We start from the raw sequence: 20,056 nt of genomic DNA on the forward strand, positions 1-20,056 counted from the left end.
GTCCGGAGCCTGTGCTCCACGGATGGGAGAGGCCGCGGCAGTGAGAGGCCCGCATAACGCAAGAAAAAAAAAAAAAAAAAAAAAAGTAAACCCAGACCAGGGCACTCTGTTAAGAAGCTGAAAAACACTGGAGACAAAGAGAAGATCCTATATATTTCCAGGGACTGAAAACAAGTCACATAAAGAACTCAGAATTAGAATGCTTTGTACTTCTTAAGGAATACTGGAAGCTAGAAAGCAATGGAACAATGCCTTCCAAATTTTGAAGGGAAATAATTTCTAATCAATACCAAAACTACCATTTAAGTGTGATGGTAAATCAAAAACATTTGCAGAAGTGCAAGACTTCAAATATTTTACCTCATATTCACCCTTTCTCAGAAAGCTCCATTTTGCTGGAGATGCTACAGTAAAATTAGAGAATAAACCAAAATGAGAGAGTAAATGAGAGTGTCCAAGAAGAAGACATAGGATTCAGGAAACAGGGATTCCAATATAGAAGAGAGATGAAGAATTCCCAGAATAATAATGAAAAGAGGTTCAGAGAGGAGAGCTGTGCAGTACATGTAGAGGGCGCCAGTCCAGAGGCTTTGGGAGAGAATTCATCCCAAAGATAAAATTAAGAGAATGATGCATCTGAACAACCTGAAAGAAGATTAAGCAACTGGTGAGGAGCTTGGGGTTGAATCTGTGATAAGTTCAGAAAAAAGAATCAGGCAGGGGCTTCCCTAGTGGCGCAGTGGTTAAGAATCCGCCTGCCAATGCAGGGGACACAGGTTCAAGCCCTGGGCCCGGAAGATCCCACGTGCCACGGAGCAACTAGGCCCATGAGCCAAAACTACTGAGCCTGCGCGTCTGGAGCCTGTGCTCTGCAACAAGAGAGGCCCGCGCACCGCGATGAAGAGTGGCCCCCGCTCTCCGCAACTAGAGAAAGCCCTCACACAGAAACAAAGACCCAGCACAGCCATAAATAAATAAATTAATTTTAAAAAAAACCTTAATGAGCAGTACACTTTAAATATTGTATGCCAAAATACCTCAATAAAGGTGTTCAAAAAAAAAAAAAAAGAATCAGGCGCAAGATAACATTATTTGCTCCAGGAAAAGTAGAAAGTTGCATAGAAAAGAAAAAGTTTACTATGTGGCTTAGATGTTAAAAGCATTGTATAGTCATAATAATATAAGCACTAAATATTCAGTGAATCAAAATTATGATATGTCTATTGTGTGGATAAAAGTTATAAAAGGTATGAATATGAAATGGGGATAGGAAGGGGAAAGAGAGCTAAATTTTTCTTCCATAATGGGATATCAACACATGCTGCTTAAAACATGTATTTTAAGAAATACAAGAAATAAAGATATTTCTTTAAGAATCAAGAAATATCAATACCAGCATGTGATTTAGAAAAATAATGGTTAAATACCAAAATAATTAACTAAAACAGATGTAAATGGTAGCCTCTGGGAAGAGGCAAACAGGGGTAGGGCATGAGAGCGGGAGACTGCTCTTGTTAGTAACTCCTGGCAGAACTTGGCTGAGTAGATCTCACCCTGACCACACAAGGGAATTATGCTGATACCTGAGACCCACCCCAGGCCAAGCAAATTAGAATCACAGGAGTTGGGACCCAGGTACAAGTGGTTTTGAAGAGGGCTCTGAATGTTTCTGATGCACAGAAAGAACTACAGCTTTCAACTATATGGATGAGTTACTTTCATAAAAATTAAAAAGTAATACTGAAATGAAGAAATAACATGAAGTGTTTGTATTTACAAGAAGAAACATTTAGAAAACACATATATGTTCATAAAACATTCATATGGATGAAATGGATATAACAACGTATGTACTGAAGAAATAATACATGTCACCCAGTTCTTTTTCATTAGAAACTTGCAAAATGATAGTTTAAGAATTTTTACATGCTTTGTGGGAAAAGTAAATGTCAGACACTTTCATATGTTAACACAGAGAACTGCACACTTGATTCAGAGGCATTAACTAGTTTTTTAAAAGACCAAATTAGTCTATGTCACGCTCTTATTTGCCTACTGCACATGGGCTCCCCATTTCATTTCTAAAGATCAGAATGTTCTTGACAATTTAATTTTTTAGAGGAGTGATACTGCATGTGCCATCAACACCAAACACACACAGAAATCGTTCTATTATTCCACTGTTATCCTGGGTGTTGGGATATTGAAATTTAGAATTAAATCATGAGACATAATTCCAATTATGCACAATGGTGTTTTTTCAAAATCATCATCCAATACGCAGTCTACATCCAAACGACACTCTGGAAATAGCAGGTACATAACATGAATGATATTCTTGAGATTATAAAAGATGGTATCAAATAATGTCCAATTAAATTGAGAGAAATTAATAGATTGTGAAAATACTGTCAATGCATGCTAGATCATAGTAAGCAATACACTTGCTTACTGTGCATCAACACATTCTTTTACATCGTTTAACTGTAGCAAATGTTTCCTTTTCATTGACAAAGGCACAGAATGCTTTTTCTGAATTCTGTGAAGACACAAAATGCCTGGACTCTTCTGATTTTATGTTTAAATGGGGTAGCCAATAAACCTTTTCCTTTAGCAGCCTCTCACCCTCTCAAAAAGATTAAAACTGACAACAGCACACTCACAATTTAAGAGAGTACATAGCTAGTTTTCCTAAAAATCAAAAGTTGTAACGTTAAACTTGACAAAATGGGTAGCAAGAAACATGCTGAACAATGTAGGGTGGGATGGATGCTCTTGGAATTCCGACTTTAAAAAGTGAAACTAAGCATGAAAATTAGATGGAAAAATATGCTTGGGGTCGGCTTTTTTGGCTACCAGACATTTCTATTGCTCTCCTGAAATAAACCTATTAACGTTTGCTTCCCCATCTAATTATATAAACACGCACAATAGAAATAATTTTAATTGGCAGATCTGTGTTTCCAGCATATTTCTGAGCATACTGTCCACTAATGAAATATTCCAACCACATACAAAGGGCTCCAAAAATTCTGTTTTCATTTTCCTGTAAATTGCTATTGTGTGAATTCTAACATCCAACTTTAAAGTGTCTCACTGCTGCCATTCTTTATACAATAATTGAAAACCATTGCTTCAATAGCAAAATATAAAAGAAAGGATTTTCACGTTAAGTCCCTGTTACTTATTTCAGAATTCAGGGTCATCTTTTTTTACTTACTGTCACAAATTAAAAAAAAACAATAATAAGTGCATCTAAAACAATTTGTGCTGATATTCAATGAATATAACTCTATAACATGGGATAGAAATTCCACTTAAACTATAGTAGCTCAGTGTATAGAGGGGAAAAAGTTTGAAAACTAGAAAATAAAATGTTCCCATATACTTCAACCTCTATAAAAGAAAACTATTCTGGGTTATATAACAAAAATAAACCTCCCACCAGTGATCTTGGAAATCTTGAATTTTTTTTCCTGCAGGAGGATTTATTATTTTCCACTGAGTGTCCATTCATGCGTTTTCTTCTTGTTTCTATTCATAGCACCAGATCCTGACTAGCATGCACAACCTCAAAAGAAAAGAAAGACTAAATACAAACTGTGTAAAATTAAATAAAATAAAGCAAAATAAAAAGGCACATGTTCAGATTGGTTACCTCAGGGTGGTGCCATAGTGCCTAACGTGGAATAGCACTCATGGAACTCACCTTATACGCAACACTATTGGATGAATCCACAATGATGAACAGGGGCTTCCTTGTGAAAGGATAGAGATCTCCAGGATGAAGGCTGGGAAAACAAGAGTAACAATGAATGACTGTATAACTTTATCAGCCAAGTCTCAGAAATCTTGTTCATCAGTTTGGTCTGCTCACATCTCCTTTTTGTTACAGCACTGGGAGAAAAACAAAGATTAATTAAGTAAAAGGCCAAAAAAGTTTGTATAGTAGGGGTAGACAAGTTAACAGTTTTATTTGGGAAAAAAAAATTCAAACATAATTATTATTCAAGAATATTCAAGCTAAAGAGAAGTCTATATATTTAATATATATATTAATATATTTAAAGATGGATTAATAAATACACATGAAAATCTGAGAAGTCAGCATTTAGGGACTTACTTAGTATTTAAAAGTTCCTCCTAAGAACATGTTCTGAAAACAAGATGTAAAAACACAACCAGATTTCTATTTCAATGAATCTTTCAAAATCCATATCCATTTTAAACATTTTTATTATTTTAAGCTATATCTTAATATTGCAGACAATAAGCAGGGGCTCCCTTTCTATAATCTACATTTCCTCTGGACATGTGCATCAGAATCAGCTGGGGTGATTGTTAAAGATACAGATTCACTGTGGCCCACAGAAGGCTAAAGTCCAGTAACATGCATTTGAGAGCCACTGCTTAAGGTCACAATTTTGGTGTGCATGCTCTTTCCCATGGTTGGTGGACAATGTGGGTAATTTATAAATATTAATGTAAATATACAAAATGATGTTGTCAATGAGCAATATCATCAAACCCCAATATATTTCAATACAAGTTTTTCTGATATAAATCATTTACAACTATGGTCAACTATAGCACCAACACATGGCTTGGGGACCATTAGCTATTATACGTGTAATTTGAAACATTTCCCTCTGCCCTCCCTTCCCCACTCTTTGATATGAAGAGTTATATTTTTATGTAAAGTGCTATTAGAAATGCAGTTTCAAGCAAGTCCAGTTTCCTCTATAATGAGACTGCTCTCTCTCAGCTAGGGAAATTTTAGAGCCCATAATGGCCCAACCAGTGAATGCACTGAGCAAACTTTCATGGATGAAATCTCCTTGAAATCATACAGCTAACTTCATTTTTGCTATATCACACCAACATAACCTTATATTAAAAAGCTTACATTGGGGGAAAAAAAAAAGCTTATATTGGGCTTCCCTGGTGGCACAGGGTTAAGAATCCGCCTGCCAATGCAGGGGACATGGGTTCGAGCCCTGGTCCGGGAAGATCCCACATGCCGCAGAGCAACTAAGCCCGTGCACCACAACTACTGAGCCTGCACTCTAGAGCCTGCGAGCCACAACTACTGAGCCTGTGTGCCACAACTACTGAAGCCCGTGCACCTAGAGCCTGTGCTCCGCAACAAAAGAAGCCACTGCAATGAGAAGCCCACGCAACACAACAAAGAGTAGCCCCTCTCGCCGCAACTAGAGAAAAGCCCGTGCGCAGCAACAAAGCCCAACACAGCCAAAAATAAAATTAATTAATTTTAAAAAGCTTATTTTGATATTAACATGCATCATGTCCTGACTTATTATTTATGTATATATTTATTGTCTCCTCCAACTTGAATGAACAGATGTCCAGTGATTGAATAGTTCCTGACATATAATACATACTCAATAAAAAATTGTAAAATAAATATTAACCAACAATTCTAATTGCCTAAGATAGTCAGAGCCTGAGATATTGCTGGAATCCAAATAAGTGTTATGAATAGCAGTCTAAGGGAACATTCCATTTTACTTAATATTTTATAAGAGAGAACTATAATTTTTATAATACATACCAGTGCATTTCCTTGTGGGACTGATTTCGTTTGTGGATGGCATCTCCATTTATAATATCCCGGTTACTGTTAGTAAGTACCCCTCCAAAATCATAAGGACCTATAAAAAGAAAGGGAAGAATCCTAGACTTCAATTGGAGAGTAGCATTGATCTGATGTTCAAACACAAAGGTGTTGGGTGAATCTTTCATTGATACAAATGGAAGACAATTACAAAACATTTTTATTAATTGAAAATTTAACATTTTAGTTTAACATAGCATTTAAATGATTTCAGCATGTTGCCTGTTCCAATATTTTAAAAGATCATCTGACCATCTTCATCAGTTCTTCAGATTATAATGAGAAACAAAACAAGAATCTACTGCATCCCATTTTTCTGGGTAAAAAAGAGATGGAGATCTGGGATGTTCAAAATGATCTTCTCATTTCAAGCAAAACTAAAATCTCAAGTTCAACAAAATTATTTAAGTAAGAAAGTTGCAGAATGAAGTCCTAATAATTTCTTAAATATAATTTTAAGAGGGCCACTAATTGTAAAATGTAGGGAAATTTTTGAATGGAACTTGAAAATTCTCACTGACAAAAACTTCATTTTTAAGAAAAGAATTACCAAATACCAGTGTAGGAAAAAATCCATTATCATTATTATTACATCAACCACTGTAATTCCGGTTTGGGAATTAGCCTTTTCCCACTGGTCCTATCAGTTAGTTAAATAAACTCTTGTGTAAATGGAACAGCAACTGTGGGATGTTAGGAATAATCTCTCTCAAAGGACCATTCAGTTAGTAACTACTGTACTTTGAAAAAAGTAAAACAAGAGATCAATACATTAGGTGGAGCCCAGAAAATCTGATTCAATAGTGTATAAGATACGGAAATAATTATTTATAAATAAAAGTACTAACTTTATCACCAAAAAATTAAAGTATTTATGATTTTGCATCACTTTTTTTTTTTTTTTGCGGTACGCAGGCCTCTCACTGTTGTGGCCTCTCCCACTGCAGAGAACAGGCTCCGGACGCACAGGCTCAGCAGCCATGGCTCACGGGCCCAGCTGCTCCGCGGCATGTGGGATCTTCCCGGACCGGGGCACGAACCCGTGTCCCCTGCATCGGCAGGCAGACTCTCAACCACTGCGCCACCAGGGAAGCCCTGATTTTGCATCACTTTTAATAGTAAGTGTTATATTTTATCCCTTAAAAAAATCACTGCAATGAAGAGAGATTTATTTTGTTTTGTTTTCATTTTAACACTTTAAGAGGATCTGTAGGTCATGCAAGGAAGATGGCAGGGACATGCACTGTATAAAGGAATGCAAATTTCAACAAACAAATGAGGAGGAAAATGTTAAGGATGTTAAGAACAATTTTTTTTTGTCCAGGTAAAGATTTAATTGCCTTGTTTACATCCAAGCTACTCATCTATTTCAACCAATTTCATATATTCTGGACTCACATGTTCTGGACAGCTTCAAGTTTTTATTCTAAAATAGCATCCCAATATTCTACAGATTGAATCCATAAAACCAAAGAAAGGACACAAAATAAAATCATATCAAGGACTTGAACTTTCACAGTTACAAAAGTGCACTGATTTCTACAAGACTTTCAGCCACAGTGAAGCCGCTGACCAGATTCCCTAACACACTAAAGGCTCAGAAAAATTCAACGATGTGAAGTAGATAATTAGGCTCGGTTATTCCATGCACATATATGTTTGCTTTTGGCAAATCGGTTAGAGAGGCATGCATGTAGTATGTGAATTTGCTGATTTTTTTTAACTTTACCATATAATATTTCAGCAAATAAAACAGACTGGGGTATCTACAAGATTGCCGATTCAGCAAATAGACCAGGTTTCAAATTTGGGAGCCTCTCTAGAAAGCCTGAGATTGTGGGCTATGGGCCATCGCCTTGTAGAAAATAAAGAGAATTCAAGTCCTGCTCACGACAGGGAGCATTCCTTTATTGTACCTTCACTATCAGAACGACCTGTGGGGAAAACACCAGTGGCTGACAGGTAAATCAGAAGGACACTATTGGCAGGCAGCTCCTGAAATTAAAGAAAATCACATATACAAAATGACAAACAGAAAACAACAGTTTTATTGAAAGTTCATGACATTTTAAAGTTGAAGGGAAAACAAGAACCTAATTTAACATATAATGGTCTCCTCCAAGAGAAAAGTCACTCTTGCTAGTTCCAACTTATAACTGTCTACACAGCAAAGATTCATTATTAACCTATAACTATTGCCAAAAGTTTTGAAGACAATCTCTGCTTCAAAACCCCATCATTTAAAGAACGTTCTCTGGAAAACTTAAGATGGAGAAGTAAAGATCCTGACTATGGGTCTAAAAGACAAACTTCCATCCGTGCCTTTCTCTATATAAACTGAGAGGAATTCCCTACTCATGGTTCTTTCAGACGACCAAAATGTTTCCCAGAACCACCATTCAGGTGGCTGTTCTATTTATAGAACACGCCTATAAAATCTGCTCCTGTTTTTCAGTTCTGCATTGACTATTATGCCTAAAGCAGTTTAGCAAGAAAAACCCGGAGAAAGGAGAATGAAAATTAATCAATATTCTCATTAATTAATGGTAGGGAACATTCATAACATAATAAGCAATTTCCATTCCAAAAATAGCTATGATTAGGATATTCTAAGGCAGTTTTCATTTTCATATTTTTCCTAAATTCTTGACTCAAATATTCAAAGAGAAGAGTGACTCTCAGATTCCATTTAAGGCACACTTTCCCCATATACTAAAAAGTACTGGATGATAGATACCTTAAAAGATGCTGCTAAGAATGTGTATAGTTGGCTGAACGTTGGTTTGTAGAGCAGGTACTTGTGGGGGTTTTCTCGCCTGGTAGGCTTGTCAGCTGATTCCTATATTTACACACAGAAAACAATGCACATACAGTCGGTCCTCTGCATCCGTGGATTCACCCAACCACGGATCAAAAACATTTAGAAAAAAAATTCTAGAAAGTTCCAAAAAGCAAAACTTGAATTTGCTGTGCACCAGCAACTATTTACATAACATTTACATTGTATTTACAACTATTTACATATAATTTACATTCTATTAGATGTTATAAGTAATCTAGAAATGATTCAAAGCATACGAGAGGATGTGCATAGGTTGTATGTAAACACTATACCACTTTAAATAAGGGACCTGAGCATCTGAGGGTTTATCCACGGGGGTCCTGGAACCAATCCCCTGTGGATACAGACGGATGACTATACCAACTGTAGTTGACATATGAATTATCAATGCCTATTTTTACTATCCTTTTCATTAAATATCTTTTTTTAATTAGCATTATGCTTATGTATTTCTCCTGCGTCTCATCAGGAGAATTCTTTATTCACACTCATGGCTTTCGCTGAATAATAGCATTCCATGAGGAGCAGAAGCAGCAAATTGCAGATGTAGGGAGAAGGTCACCTGCATTCCTGGTTTATTCATCTGGGAAGCTAAATTCATTGGCTCCCTTTCCAGGGCTTGTAACATCCGGAACATGTCAACAGTTAGTTCACTGAACTTAACCTGCAAGGAAAACAAACCTGACCGTTAATGCAGTACGCAGACCTTGAAGTGTTTAATCATATTGTTACTCTTGACTTTCGTGTGTACCTGATGACATTGGATATTTTATTCCAAAAAATTTCAAAAGACAGAAAGTTAAAAAAATTGTGCAGTGACACCCTTATGCTCAATAGCTTGATCCTATAACATCAACATTTTTCTATATTTGCTTCATCACGTCTCGCTCCATCTATCAATACTTCTATCAATCCATCAATTTCCATAGGTATTTTTAAAAACAAAAAGTAGTCACGTAAACACAGAGACCTATATTAGATCCCATAAAACATGTTAACTTTTGGCAAACCAGCCAGGCTGAAATATGACTATGGCCCATTTTAAAATCACTTCATTACATTTTTGCACTACATAATGTTTAAGGTTGAATCCTGAGAATTGCCTGGAGGTCCAGTGGTTAGGACATGGAGCTCTGACTGCCGGGGCCCTGGGTTGGGGAACTAAGACCCCACAAGCCGCGTGGCACGGCAAAAAAAAAGAAAAAGAGAAAAGACTGTATCCTTTTCTATTTTGTTTTTTTGTTTTGTTTTTAACAACTTATTTTTTATTTATTTTTGGCTGCGTCGGGTCTCAGTTGTGGCATGCAGGCTCCGCACACACACTGCAGTGTGCCGGTTTCTCTCTAGCTGTGACGTGCAGGTTTTCTCTTCTCTAGTTGTGGCGCGCGGGATCTGGGGCGCGTGGGCTCTATAGTTTCCGGCACGCAGGCTCTCTCGGTGAGGCACGCGAGCTCAGTCGTTTTGGCGCGCTGGGCTTAGTTGCTCTGTGGCATGTGGGATCTTAGTTCCCCGACTAGGGATTGAACCCAAGTCATCTGCATTGTAAGGCAGATTCTTTACCACTGGACCACCAGGGAAGTCCCCTCCTTTTCTATTTTGAATAATACTTCTACAGAACTTCATGTAGGCAAGGTTTTAATTTAGAAATTTGCAAATTAAAGCTTTAAAATCCAAAATTGGAGAATTATAAGAAAAAGTTAACAACAACAAAAATGATAGATGTAAGGGAAGGATCCAAAATTAAAACTTGTGTAAGTAATACATATAGAAAAGTGTATCCAACTGGTGACTTTTCCAATATCCCATAATTTTCAGTAAATTACAGTTCTAGTGCCTTAAATCCTCATTGTCATGGGACTATTCTGTCATGAAAAAATATCTGAAATTTGCTTTTGACAAATGTACTTAAAAATAACCCCTCCCCCATTTTTGCCTGATTGTAAAGGCAATATACAGATGTAGAAAGTTGTAAGGAAGAAAATAAAAATCACTTAAAATTTTGCTAAATTTTTTAGAGATAAATCTTTTATGATATTGGTAAATTTCTTCCTTGTCTTTTTCTTGTGCATATATGTATTATACGTAGACATTTTAACATATACAATAAAATAATTCTGTTTACATAGGTCCATATTATTTTCACTTGCCATATCATAAGTATCTTCTGTGATTAAAAATTCTTTCTAAACCATTTAAATGTCTATAGTACAGTCCATATATAGACACAGCATAATTTAATTAACTATTTCCTAGCAAATGGATGTTAGGATATTTACAATGAAATAATTCTGTAACAATCAAAAGTACTATTTTTCAAAGTGAATTTTAAGCATAATTCCTTCACAATTCTTTACCTGGTTATTACAATTACCAATAATGAGTGCATCAGCCAGAGACAACTGTCCCACAATCATGCCCTGTTCCAGCAATGGGGCTCCTGTTTCAGCTAGGCGATTAGACGTGATAACAATGGTATTATCATCATTTAATACCATCACAGGGTCTGCCTGGAGAAAAAGCAGTAAGTGGTTGATGGCCAAGACAAAATGTCAATATAAGAAGTTATTCCTTCTTTTTGACATATACACATAGTAAAAAAGTATACCACATATGCATTTACATACGTAATTAGGACAACCTTTCTTGTCAAGAACTGACCTCAATGAAAGCTGCTACTTCTTGAAGCACCAGGTTCCATTCCACTTGATCTTCAGTATTAAAGCGGTGAGTATAATCTTCAATTTCATCCGAGAGTTCCTGATTTTACAATATCACGAAGAGAAATGGTTATAGAAAAAAACCATAAAAATACATTGTATATTGTACCATACTCCTGACAGAAACTGATACAGTTAAGAAGTTTGATTATTATCAATATACGGTCCCAGTTATAACCAAAACAGAGTGAAAATTACATGGGCTTGCTTCAAAATCAAAAACTCCAAAATGATAACACATCAATAAGATCTTCATAGAAATCCACAGTGACCCATACCTACTCAGTGCTACATCAGCAATGACTTTATTAACAGGAAACTCTTAAAGGTAAACCCCCCAAATTTTAACATTAAAAAAAATAAATATAAATTCTTTGTATTTATATCATACTATTTCTTTTGGAAATAATCTTATTAGTAACTGGGGATGGAGGAAGAAGGCTTGTCAAAACTAGCATGTTATACTGAATCACTTTGCTGTACACCTGAAAATAACACAATACTGTAAATTAACTATACTTCAATAAAAAAAAAAAAAGCAAAAACTAGCATGTTATACTCGAGCACCAAAAAATCAAGAAGTATGCCATTGAAACCACTAACTGAATACAGAGTGTAACCAGAATGTAGCATGCAATAATTACAGATATTAAGTGAATCTAGAATGCAGCTAACTCTTAATTACCCAAGGTAATGAAGGATAGAGTGATGCAGACATACTAAAGGGAGGAAAAATCAAAACTCATTCACACCTTCGTAAAACATTTTTCTTGACCTAACTTTTCAATTATTTTCTTAAACCAAATATTTTAACTTTTGTTTGCATTTGCCAACCATTCATTGATGGGTGATGAAATGTAAAATAAACTGAGGGGACAAAAGTAAGAAATTAAGACAATTATCTCTGGTGTATTTGAAATATGAAGAGTTGGAAAAATTTTTTACCATTACCCTTATCATAAGTTACCATACTCTCAAAGTTGTAATGATTTAGATATATCAAAATTATTTTAACCTTAAATCTATTTTTAAAAAACAAAATTATCCACAGACAATGAGAGATTAGGATTTTAATTATTTTAAAGTACATTTACCTTCACCAGATCCTTTACAACATCCATTTTGTTGAGAAGAAGACAAACTACTATAAATCTTGCATAGTATCGTAGCTTCTTAACTACCAATTCAGGTCTATGGTAGAAAAATGGAAAATCATTCATGACATTTTAAAAAAATATGCTTTTTGATTTTTCTAACTTTCTGATAGCTTTTTAAACTCTTTTGATACTATTTTGCACAGTTATAAACATTGCTTCATATAACCTATAGTGTTTTAACACATTTCTTACTCAATGGTTCATTACATTGTTCATTAATATATTAAATTCATTCAAGAAGTATCTATTGAAACTTAGATGCATCAGGCACTATGCTAAGTGCTAGATTAGAATGATTGAAAAAAAAAAAACTATAGACACAGTCCCTTCCCTCACAGATCTTACAGACAGAAAAGTATTTAAAATGTAGAGGAGACAGATAAATACTTAAAATAGTGGAATAAATATTACAATGATGTAATATTACAAAATATTACAATGATTTCAATTTGAGCCCACAGGACAGGATCTTGGGTGAGAGAAGGCGTCTTAGCCAGAGTAATGTTTAAGTTAAGACTATACAGAAGACGTTACAGTAGAAACTAACACAACACTGTAAAACAACTATACCCCAATAAAAAAAATTAAGGGCTTCCCTGGTGGCGCAGTGGTTGAGAGTCTGCCTGCCGATGCAGGCGACATGGGTTTGTGCCCCGGTCCAGGAAGATCCCACGTGCCGCGGAGCGGCTGGGCCCGTGAGCCATGGCCGCGGAGCCTGTGCTCCACGATGGGAGAGGCCACAACAGTAAGAGGCCCGCATACCGTGGGTGTGTTTGTGGGGGTGACAAAAAAACAAAAAAAAAAACAAAAAACACCATGCCTTGAGCCCCAACCCCCAAAAAAAAAAAAAAAAAAAAAAAAAAAAAAAAAAAAGAAGTCACTGAGAAGCCCATGTACCACAATGAAGAGTAGCCCCTGCTCGCCACAACTAGAGAAAGGCTGTGCGCAGCAACGAAGACCCAACGCAGCCAAAAATAAATAAATAAATTTTTTTAATTAAAAAAATATGAGAAGACAACAGTCAGGAAAATATGAGGCAAAAAGACTTCTAGGAAGATCAGTCTTTGTTTTGAAATCTTATTTTTCTAACGTTAATACAATCAAGCCAGTTTTCTTATGCTTACTATTTGTATGCCATATCTTTTTCTATCCCTCTACTTTCAAGTACCTGTGTCTTTTCATTGTAACACATCTTTTGTAGACAATATATAGTTAGGCCTTGCTTTTTTATCCACTTTGACAATCTCTGCCCTGTATACTCAGGAACTCAGACCATTTACATTTAGCCTTATTGTTGCCTTGGCTGAGTTTGCAACTCTCACCCTGCTATTTGTTTTCTACTTGCCCCTTCTGTGTTTGTGGTCCTCTACTGCTCCCTCCTTGCTTTCTTTTCAGCTAATCAAATACATTTTAGTATTCTATTTTATATCCTCTATCAGCTTCTTACTTATATTGCTTCATTACTGTTCTTTTCGTGATTGCTAGGAATAGCAACACACATCCTTAACTTTTTAAAGGCTATTTACAATCTATATTACACCTCTTCATGCCTGACCCTTAATATTTATCCCTTATCTGGAATCCCCTGGCGGTCCAGTGGTTAGGACTCTGAGCTCTCACTGCTGAGGGCCTGGGTTCAATCCCTGGTCGGGGAACTAATATCCCTCAAGCCTCACAGTGTAGCCAAAAATACATATATATATTTATCCCTCATCAATTCAAACCGGACATTTCCAATTTCTACTTCCTGTTTTCCACATCCTGCATTGCAAATATAATAACCTTACAACAATATATTTTTTGTATATGTTTCGCATTTCCCATAATAAAATTTTTTTAAATTCCTCTTTGACCCATGAATTATTTAGAAATGTGTCTACTGATTAACATAATGATTTTTTTAAACTATGTCTCACTCTTAATTTTTAATGGAATTGCACCACCGTTAGACAACGTATACTTGAAAAATTATTGAAACATTTTTTTGTGGCAAATATAAGTCAACTTCACAAAAGTTTCATATAAGCTTGAAAATTATGTGCATTCGCTTATTGTCGTGTGCACTTTCATGCACATTAGAACAAGTTTTCAATTATGTTACTCAAATCTTATAGTTGCTTATCTTCTTGACACATAAATTATTAAATGTTATATTAAAAATCTCCATGTACAATACATGCGACCATTTATCAATCTCTCCCTGAAAATATGCCACTTTTTGCTTTGTTTATTATTATGCTACATTACTGGGCATATACAAGTTTAGAAATTTTTTATTTTCCTGAGTTGTTCCTTTTATCATTATGAAGTAAAGCTCCATCCTTAATAATATTTTCTGCCTTAAATATAAATAATGTATACATAAATAGAGCAGCATTTCTTCCCCTTAGTATCTGTCTCATTTGTCTTTTCCTGTGTACCTTACATCTTTGGAGGACCTCTCGTAGATAGTATATTACTGAATTTTTCTTAAAAAGGCATACTGATAATCTCTGACTTTTCCCTAGGAAGTTTAGATCACTTTCATTGACCATGATTACCAATGTACTTGGACTTGTTTCTACTTTATTATTTTGTGCTATAATTATACTTTTTTTTCATATATATTCCTTTCGTACTTTTTACTGTAATGATCATAATTCACTTTCCTCCCCCTTCTACCTGTTTCGAATTTACACCTTCTCCTTATGTTCCTTAAAAATATTTTTCTTAATATTTTAATAAGCAAACTTTACTTACTTTAAGCTTCCTCTGAACAATAAATGGATCTTACTAGTATGGTTGAATTCTTTATTTTCTCCCTTCTTTCATGTTGTTTTCCAGGATTTGGCACCATTTTATCTTAATAACCTCAATTAGCCATTATTAAGATGATTACTGTCTTATAAAGTCCATGCTTCCTTAGGAAGCAAGGGGATAATTTTTTCTCATGAATCCTTGTATACCATCCCTTCCTTTTAGTTTCAGTTTTCCTCTTCCTGAAGAAATCCTTAGAAGTTCCTTTATGTCACCAAAACCAACCATGCCCCTGCAAGGCTGTCATAGCACTGGTCAGAGGGTTAATGACCTGGGGATTTCCCTCACGTTCTTGACAGCTAAGCTTTCCATTTAAAGGGATGGTTGATCCATTTTTTAAAATAAATTTATTTATCTTAAAATTTTTATTTATTCTTATTTAATTTATTTATTGTTTCTGGCGTTGGGTCTTCACTGCTGTGCACAGGCTTTTCTCTGGTTGCAGCAAGCGGGGGCTACTCTTCGTTGCAGTACACAGGCTTCTCATTGTGGTGGCTTCTCTTGTTGCGGAGCACAGGCTTAGTTGTGGCTCATGGGCTCTAGAGAGCAGGCTCAGTAGTTGTGGCGCATGGGCTTAGCTGCTCCGCAGCATGCAGGATCTTCCTGGACCAGGGATGGAACCTGTGCCTGCTGCACCGGCAGGCGGATTCTCAACCACTGCACCATGAGGGAAGCCCCAAATTTATTTATTTTATTTATTTATTTTTGGCTGCATTGGGTCTACGTTGCTGCGTGTGGGCTTTCTCTAGTTGCGGCAGGCAGGGGCCACTCTTTGCTGAGATGCACAGGCTTCTCATTGCGGTGGCTACTCTTTGTTGCAGAGCACGGGCTCTAGGCGCACAGGATTCCGTAGTTGTAGCACATAGGCTTAGCTGCTCTGTGGCATGTGGGATCTTCCCAGACCACGGATTAAACCCATGTCCCCTGCACTGGCAGCCGGATTCTTAACTGCTGCACCACCAGGGAAGTCCTGCAATGGTTTCTCCTTTTTAGCCAGTACTTCTAGGTGTTTTGGACGCGCAGGCTCAGCGGCCATGGCTCACGGGCCCAGCTGCTCCGTGGCATGTGGGATCTTCCCGGACTGGGGCACGAACCCATGTTCCCTGCATCCGCAGGCGGACTCTCAACCACTGCGCCACCAGGGAAGCCCCCTTCTAGGTGTTTTGAAGACACTATTTTAGATTATCTAGGCTGACACACTGTCAGAAGTGGAATTCAAAACGGAAGGAAAATTTGTAGGAGGTTGATGTCAATTCATACTTAAAATATTAATAAGACAATTCCATTAAATTTTTGAGAAAAAAACAGGTTCTATGAAACTATATGATAAATTATACAATCATGTAACACAGACTACATGAACATATACTGAACCAGGGATTGGCAAACTTTCTATAAACGGCCAGACATTAAATATTTTAGTTATTGCAGGCCAAATATGGGGTCTATAGCATATTTAACTTTTCTTTTTTCACAATCCTTTAAAAATGTAAAAAGGATTCTAAGCTACCAGACAGTACAAAACCAGGCCATAGTTTGCAGATCCCTGTATTAAATACACATACAGAAGTGAGGAGGCATTCGATTTTGGAAACCACTGTGTTGAACTGCTATCCACTCATACACATGAGAGGCTATCCTATCAAGCCTGAAAACCTGAATGATGACCCACACAGCCTTCTGCCTGCTGCAGAAGAAGTCATCCTGTGACGCTCACGACTGGGAGGCGTCAAGGTCTTCAAGTTTAGATTCACATTTTCCACTATTAAAAACTTCAGAGCTTCCCTGGTGGCACAGTGGTTAAGAATTAGCCTGCGAGCTCTATTTACAATAGCCAGGACTTGGAAGCAACCTAAGTGTCCATCAACAGATGAATGGATAAAGAAGGTGTGGCACATATATACAATGGAGTATTACTCAGCCATAAAAAGAAACAAAATTGAGTTATTTGTCATGAGGTGGATGGACCTAGAGTCTGTCATACAGAGTGAAGTAAGTCAGAAAGAGAAAAACATATACGGTATGCTAACACATATATATGGAATCTAAAAAAAAAAACATGGTTCTGAAGAACCTAGGTGTAGGACAGGAATAAAGACTCAGATGTAGAGAATGGACTTGTGGACATGGGGAGGGGGAAGGGTAAGCTGGGACGAAGTGAGAGAGTGGCATGGACATATATACACTACCAAATGTAAAATAGATAGCTAGTGGGAAGCAGCCATATAGCACAGGGAGATCAGCTCGGTGCTTTGTGACCACCTAGAGGGGTGGGATAGGGAGGGTGGGAGGGACATGCAACAGGGAGGAGATATGGAGATATATGTATATGTATAGCTGATTCAGTTTGTTATAGAGCAGAAACTAACACACAAACAAACAAAAGGAATCTGCCTGCCAATGCAGAGGACATGGGTTTGAGCCCTGGTCCGGGAAGATCCCACATGCCACAGAGCAACTAAGCCTGTGCATCACAACTACTGAGCCTGTAGTCTAGAACCCGCAAGCCACAACTTGTGCCTAGAGCCCATGCTCCGCAACAGGAGAAGCCACCGCAATGAGAAGCCCACGCACCGCAACGACGAGTAGCCCTGCTCACCGCAACTAGAGAAAGCCTGTGCACAGCAACAAGATCCAATGCAGCCAAAAATAAAATAAATAAATTAAGAAAATAAAAAATAAAAACTTCATGGCTTCCCTGGTGGCGCAGTGGTTGAGAGTCCACCTGCCAATGCAGGGGACACAGGTTCGTGCCCTGGTCTGGGAAGATCCCACATGCCGCGGAGCGGCTAGGCCCGTGAGCCATGGCCACTGAGCCTGTGAGTCCGGAGCCTGTGCTCCACAATGGGAGAGGCCACAAGAGTGAGAGGCCCGTGTACCGCAAAAAAAAAAAAAAAAATTTCAGTACTGTCACCACTAGAGGTGACATGATTTTCTTTGGCAAAGTTCTTCTGGCACTCCAGAATTGCCGCCTCGTCCAACCTGTTAGGACCACTACTTGTAAGATGCCGACCCTTAACACATCTGCCTGAGAAACTGTTTTTCCGGGTGGCTAACTGAAATATCTCCCCCCAGCCTCTGTGTGCTTGGAAACTCCACCTTCTCAGGATCTAACTCTGACCAGATTCAGCCTTAGTCATTTACAACCATCAGGGTTTGCAGCTTCTAGGACAAGTGATTATGTGCTATTGTCTCCTCTGCTAAACACGATGCACATGGAATTAGGACATGCTGAGAGTTGTGTATGTTTGGTGATAGGCAGTCACCTTGGTAATTGTTGGAACATACCATTCCTCCTGGCTTTGACACAGTCCTTAGGTACTGAGACAATGCAGAGAGAACTTGGCCTTTGGAGGAGAGATTTTTGCTTTTTAAAGCTACTGTGAAATTGTGGAATATGTTCTTACTCAGTTTTAATCTACCAGCTGTTGATTTTAGCAGCTGCTGCCAACTGCTACCTTGACTGGCCCCCTTGCCCTCGATGAACTGAGAAACAAACAACTTACCAACTGAACAAAATCCTTCCTAAGGTATAGGGAACAAGGTCAAGATTTCACAGACTGGACTGTCCTTTGATGCTATGTTAGTGGACTAAGGCAAGAGATTTTGTCATCCTGGTTCCAAATAATCCCACCTCTGTTCGTCTACCCTGCTCTAGGAGGCAGCACAGGAAAACAATTCGTATGTGGTGTTTGCTATTAGTGTAGAAAATGATTTTAATAAGTCAGACTGTTGGGTTTTAAGCCAAGGGACCTAAGGCCAATTTCCCTTTTGGCAAATTAGAAAATGTGGAAGAGTGAATTATATAAGGTATTTTACTATTGCTTAAAATAGTTCTTTGCTTATATGTATTTTTCATACTCATAAAGTGTTACATAGCCGTTTTGCATTTTTTTAGGGATATAATTTATCTCACCAATAATTCAGACAAATTGGACAACATAAATGAAAAAAAAGGGGGAGTTGGAGGAAATACATCTATAGTGAAAGTATCTGAAGCAAACCATAAGAAAATCTGAAAGGGTAGTAATTGATGGAACTTCCTGATAGAAGGAGGAAGTAAGGCCAAAAAGACTTGGGGGAAAAATGTAGACTTCAGCATCCACACCTTACTTGTTTCAAGCAAACTCCTCTAGACAAGTTTGAACAAGATTTGCAAGGGAATGAAGGGGATTTACAAGAGTGGGGCTTTCCCCAAAATGTTGCTATTTAGCTGGAAAGCTTATGGTAGCCAACCACAAAGTGTTCTCTAGAAAAATAGGTAAAAACTATGTTTTCTTCTATTTCTAAGAGAATATAATCTTTCCACTTACATAACAACTGTGAGTTCTGTTGCTGAGAGTAGAAAGAACTTTCAGATATTCCAACAGTTCCTGGAATGCTAGCAATAAAGATTCTCCAGCAGATCCCTGATTTCTTCAATAATTACCTTCTCATCTGGAATCTACCTGTACTCCAAATATGTCTGGGACACCCATGAAAAGGTAATCATCTAAAAGGAAAAGAGAGGGATTTCCCTGGTGGTCCAGTGGTAAAGAAACCACCTTCCAATGCAGGGGACACGGGTTCAATCCCTGGTTCAGGGAACTAAGATCCCACATGCCGTGGAGCAACTAAGCCCGTGCCACAACTACTGAGCTCATGCGTCTCAACAAGAGAGCCCGCATACTGTGAACTACAGAGCCCATGTGCTCTGGAGCCCGCGCACCACAGTTACAGAGCCCACACGCCCTGGAACCTGCACGCCACAACTAGAGAGAAGCCCGCGTGCCACAAGAAGAGCCCGCGCACCACAATGAAAGATCCCGCTTGCCTCAATGAAGATCCTGCGTGCTGAAACTAAGACCTGACACAGTCAAAAAGATAAAGAAAATAAAGAAATAAAAATAAATAAATATTAAAAGGGAAA

The 20,056-nt window shown here is 37.6% G+C and overlaps 1 protein-coding gene across 1 annotated transcript in view; it reads right to left on the bottom strand.

The window, feature by feature from the left end:
• SCAI (suppressor of cancer cell invasion) overlaps window positions 1-20,056 on the bottom strand; it is a 65,066-nt gene that overhangs the window by 20,246 nt on the left and 24,764 nt on the right. Inside the window, exons 5-12 of the mRNA XM_007450255.1 lie at window positions 12,289-12,385; window positions 11,136-11,234; window positions 10,832-10,984; window positions 9,040-9,141; window positions 8,373-8,474; window positions 7,552-7,630; window positions 5,573-5,672; window positions 3,710-3,791 (exon numbers count right to left, since the gene is read on the bottom strand). Coding sequence (XP_007450317.1) covers window positions 3,710-3,791; window positions 5,573-5,672; window positions 7,552-7,630; window positions 8,373-8,474; window positions 9,040-9,141; window positions 10,832-10,984; window positions 11,136-11,234; window positions 12,289-12,385 — 814 coding nt within the window. The remainder of the gene's footprint in view (window positions 1-3,709; window positions 3,792-5,572; window positions 5,673-7,551; window positions 7,631-8,372; window positions 8,475-9,039; window positions 9,142-10,831; window positions 10,985-11,135; window positions 11,235-12,288; window positions 12,386-20,056) is intronic.

The sequence above is a fragment of the Lipotes vexillifer genome, unplaced genomic scaffold (genome assembly GCF_000442215.2).
Source record: "Lipotes vexillifer unplaced genomic scaffold, Lipotes_vexillifer_v1.1 scaffold890, whole genome shotgun sequence".
Classification (NCBI taxonomy): Eukaryota; Metazoa; Chordata; class Mammalia; order Artiodactyla; family Lipotidae; genus Lipotes; species Lipotes vexillifer.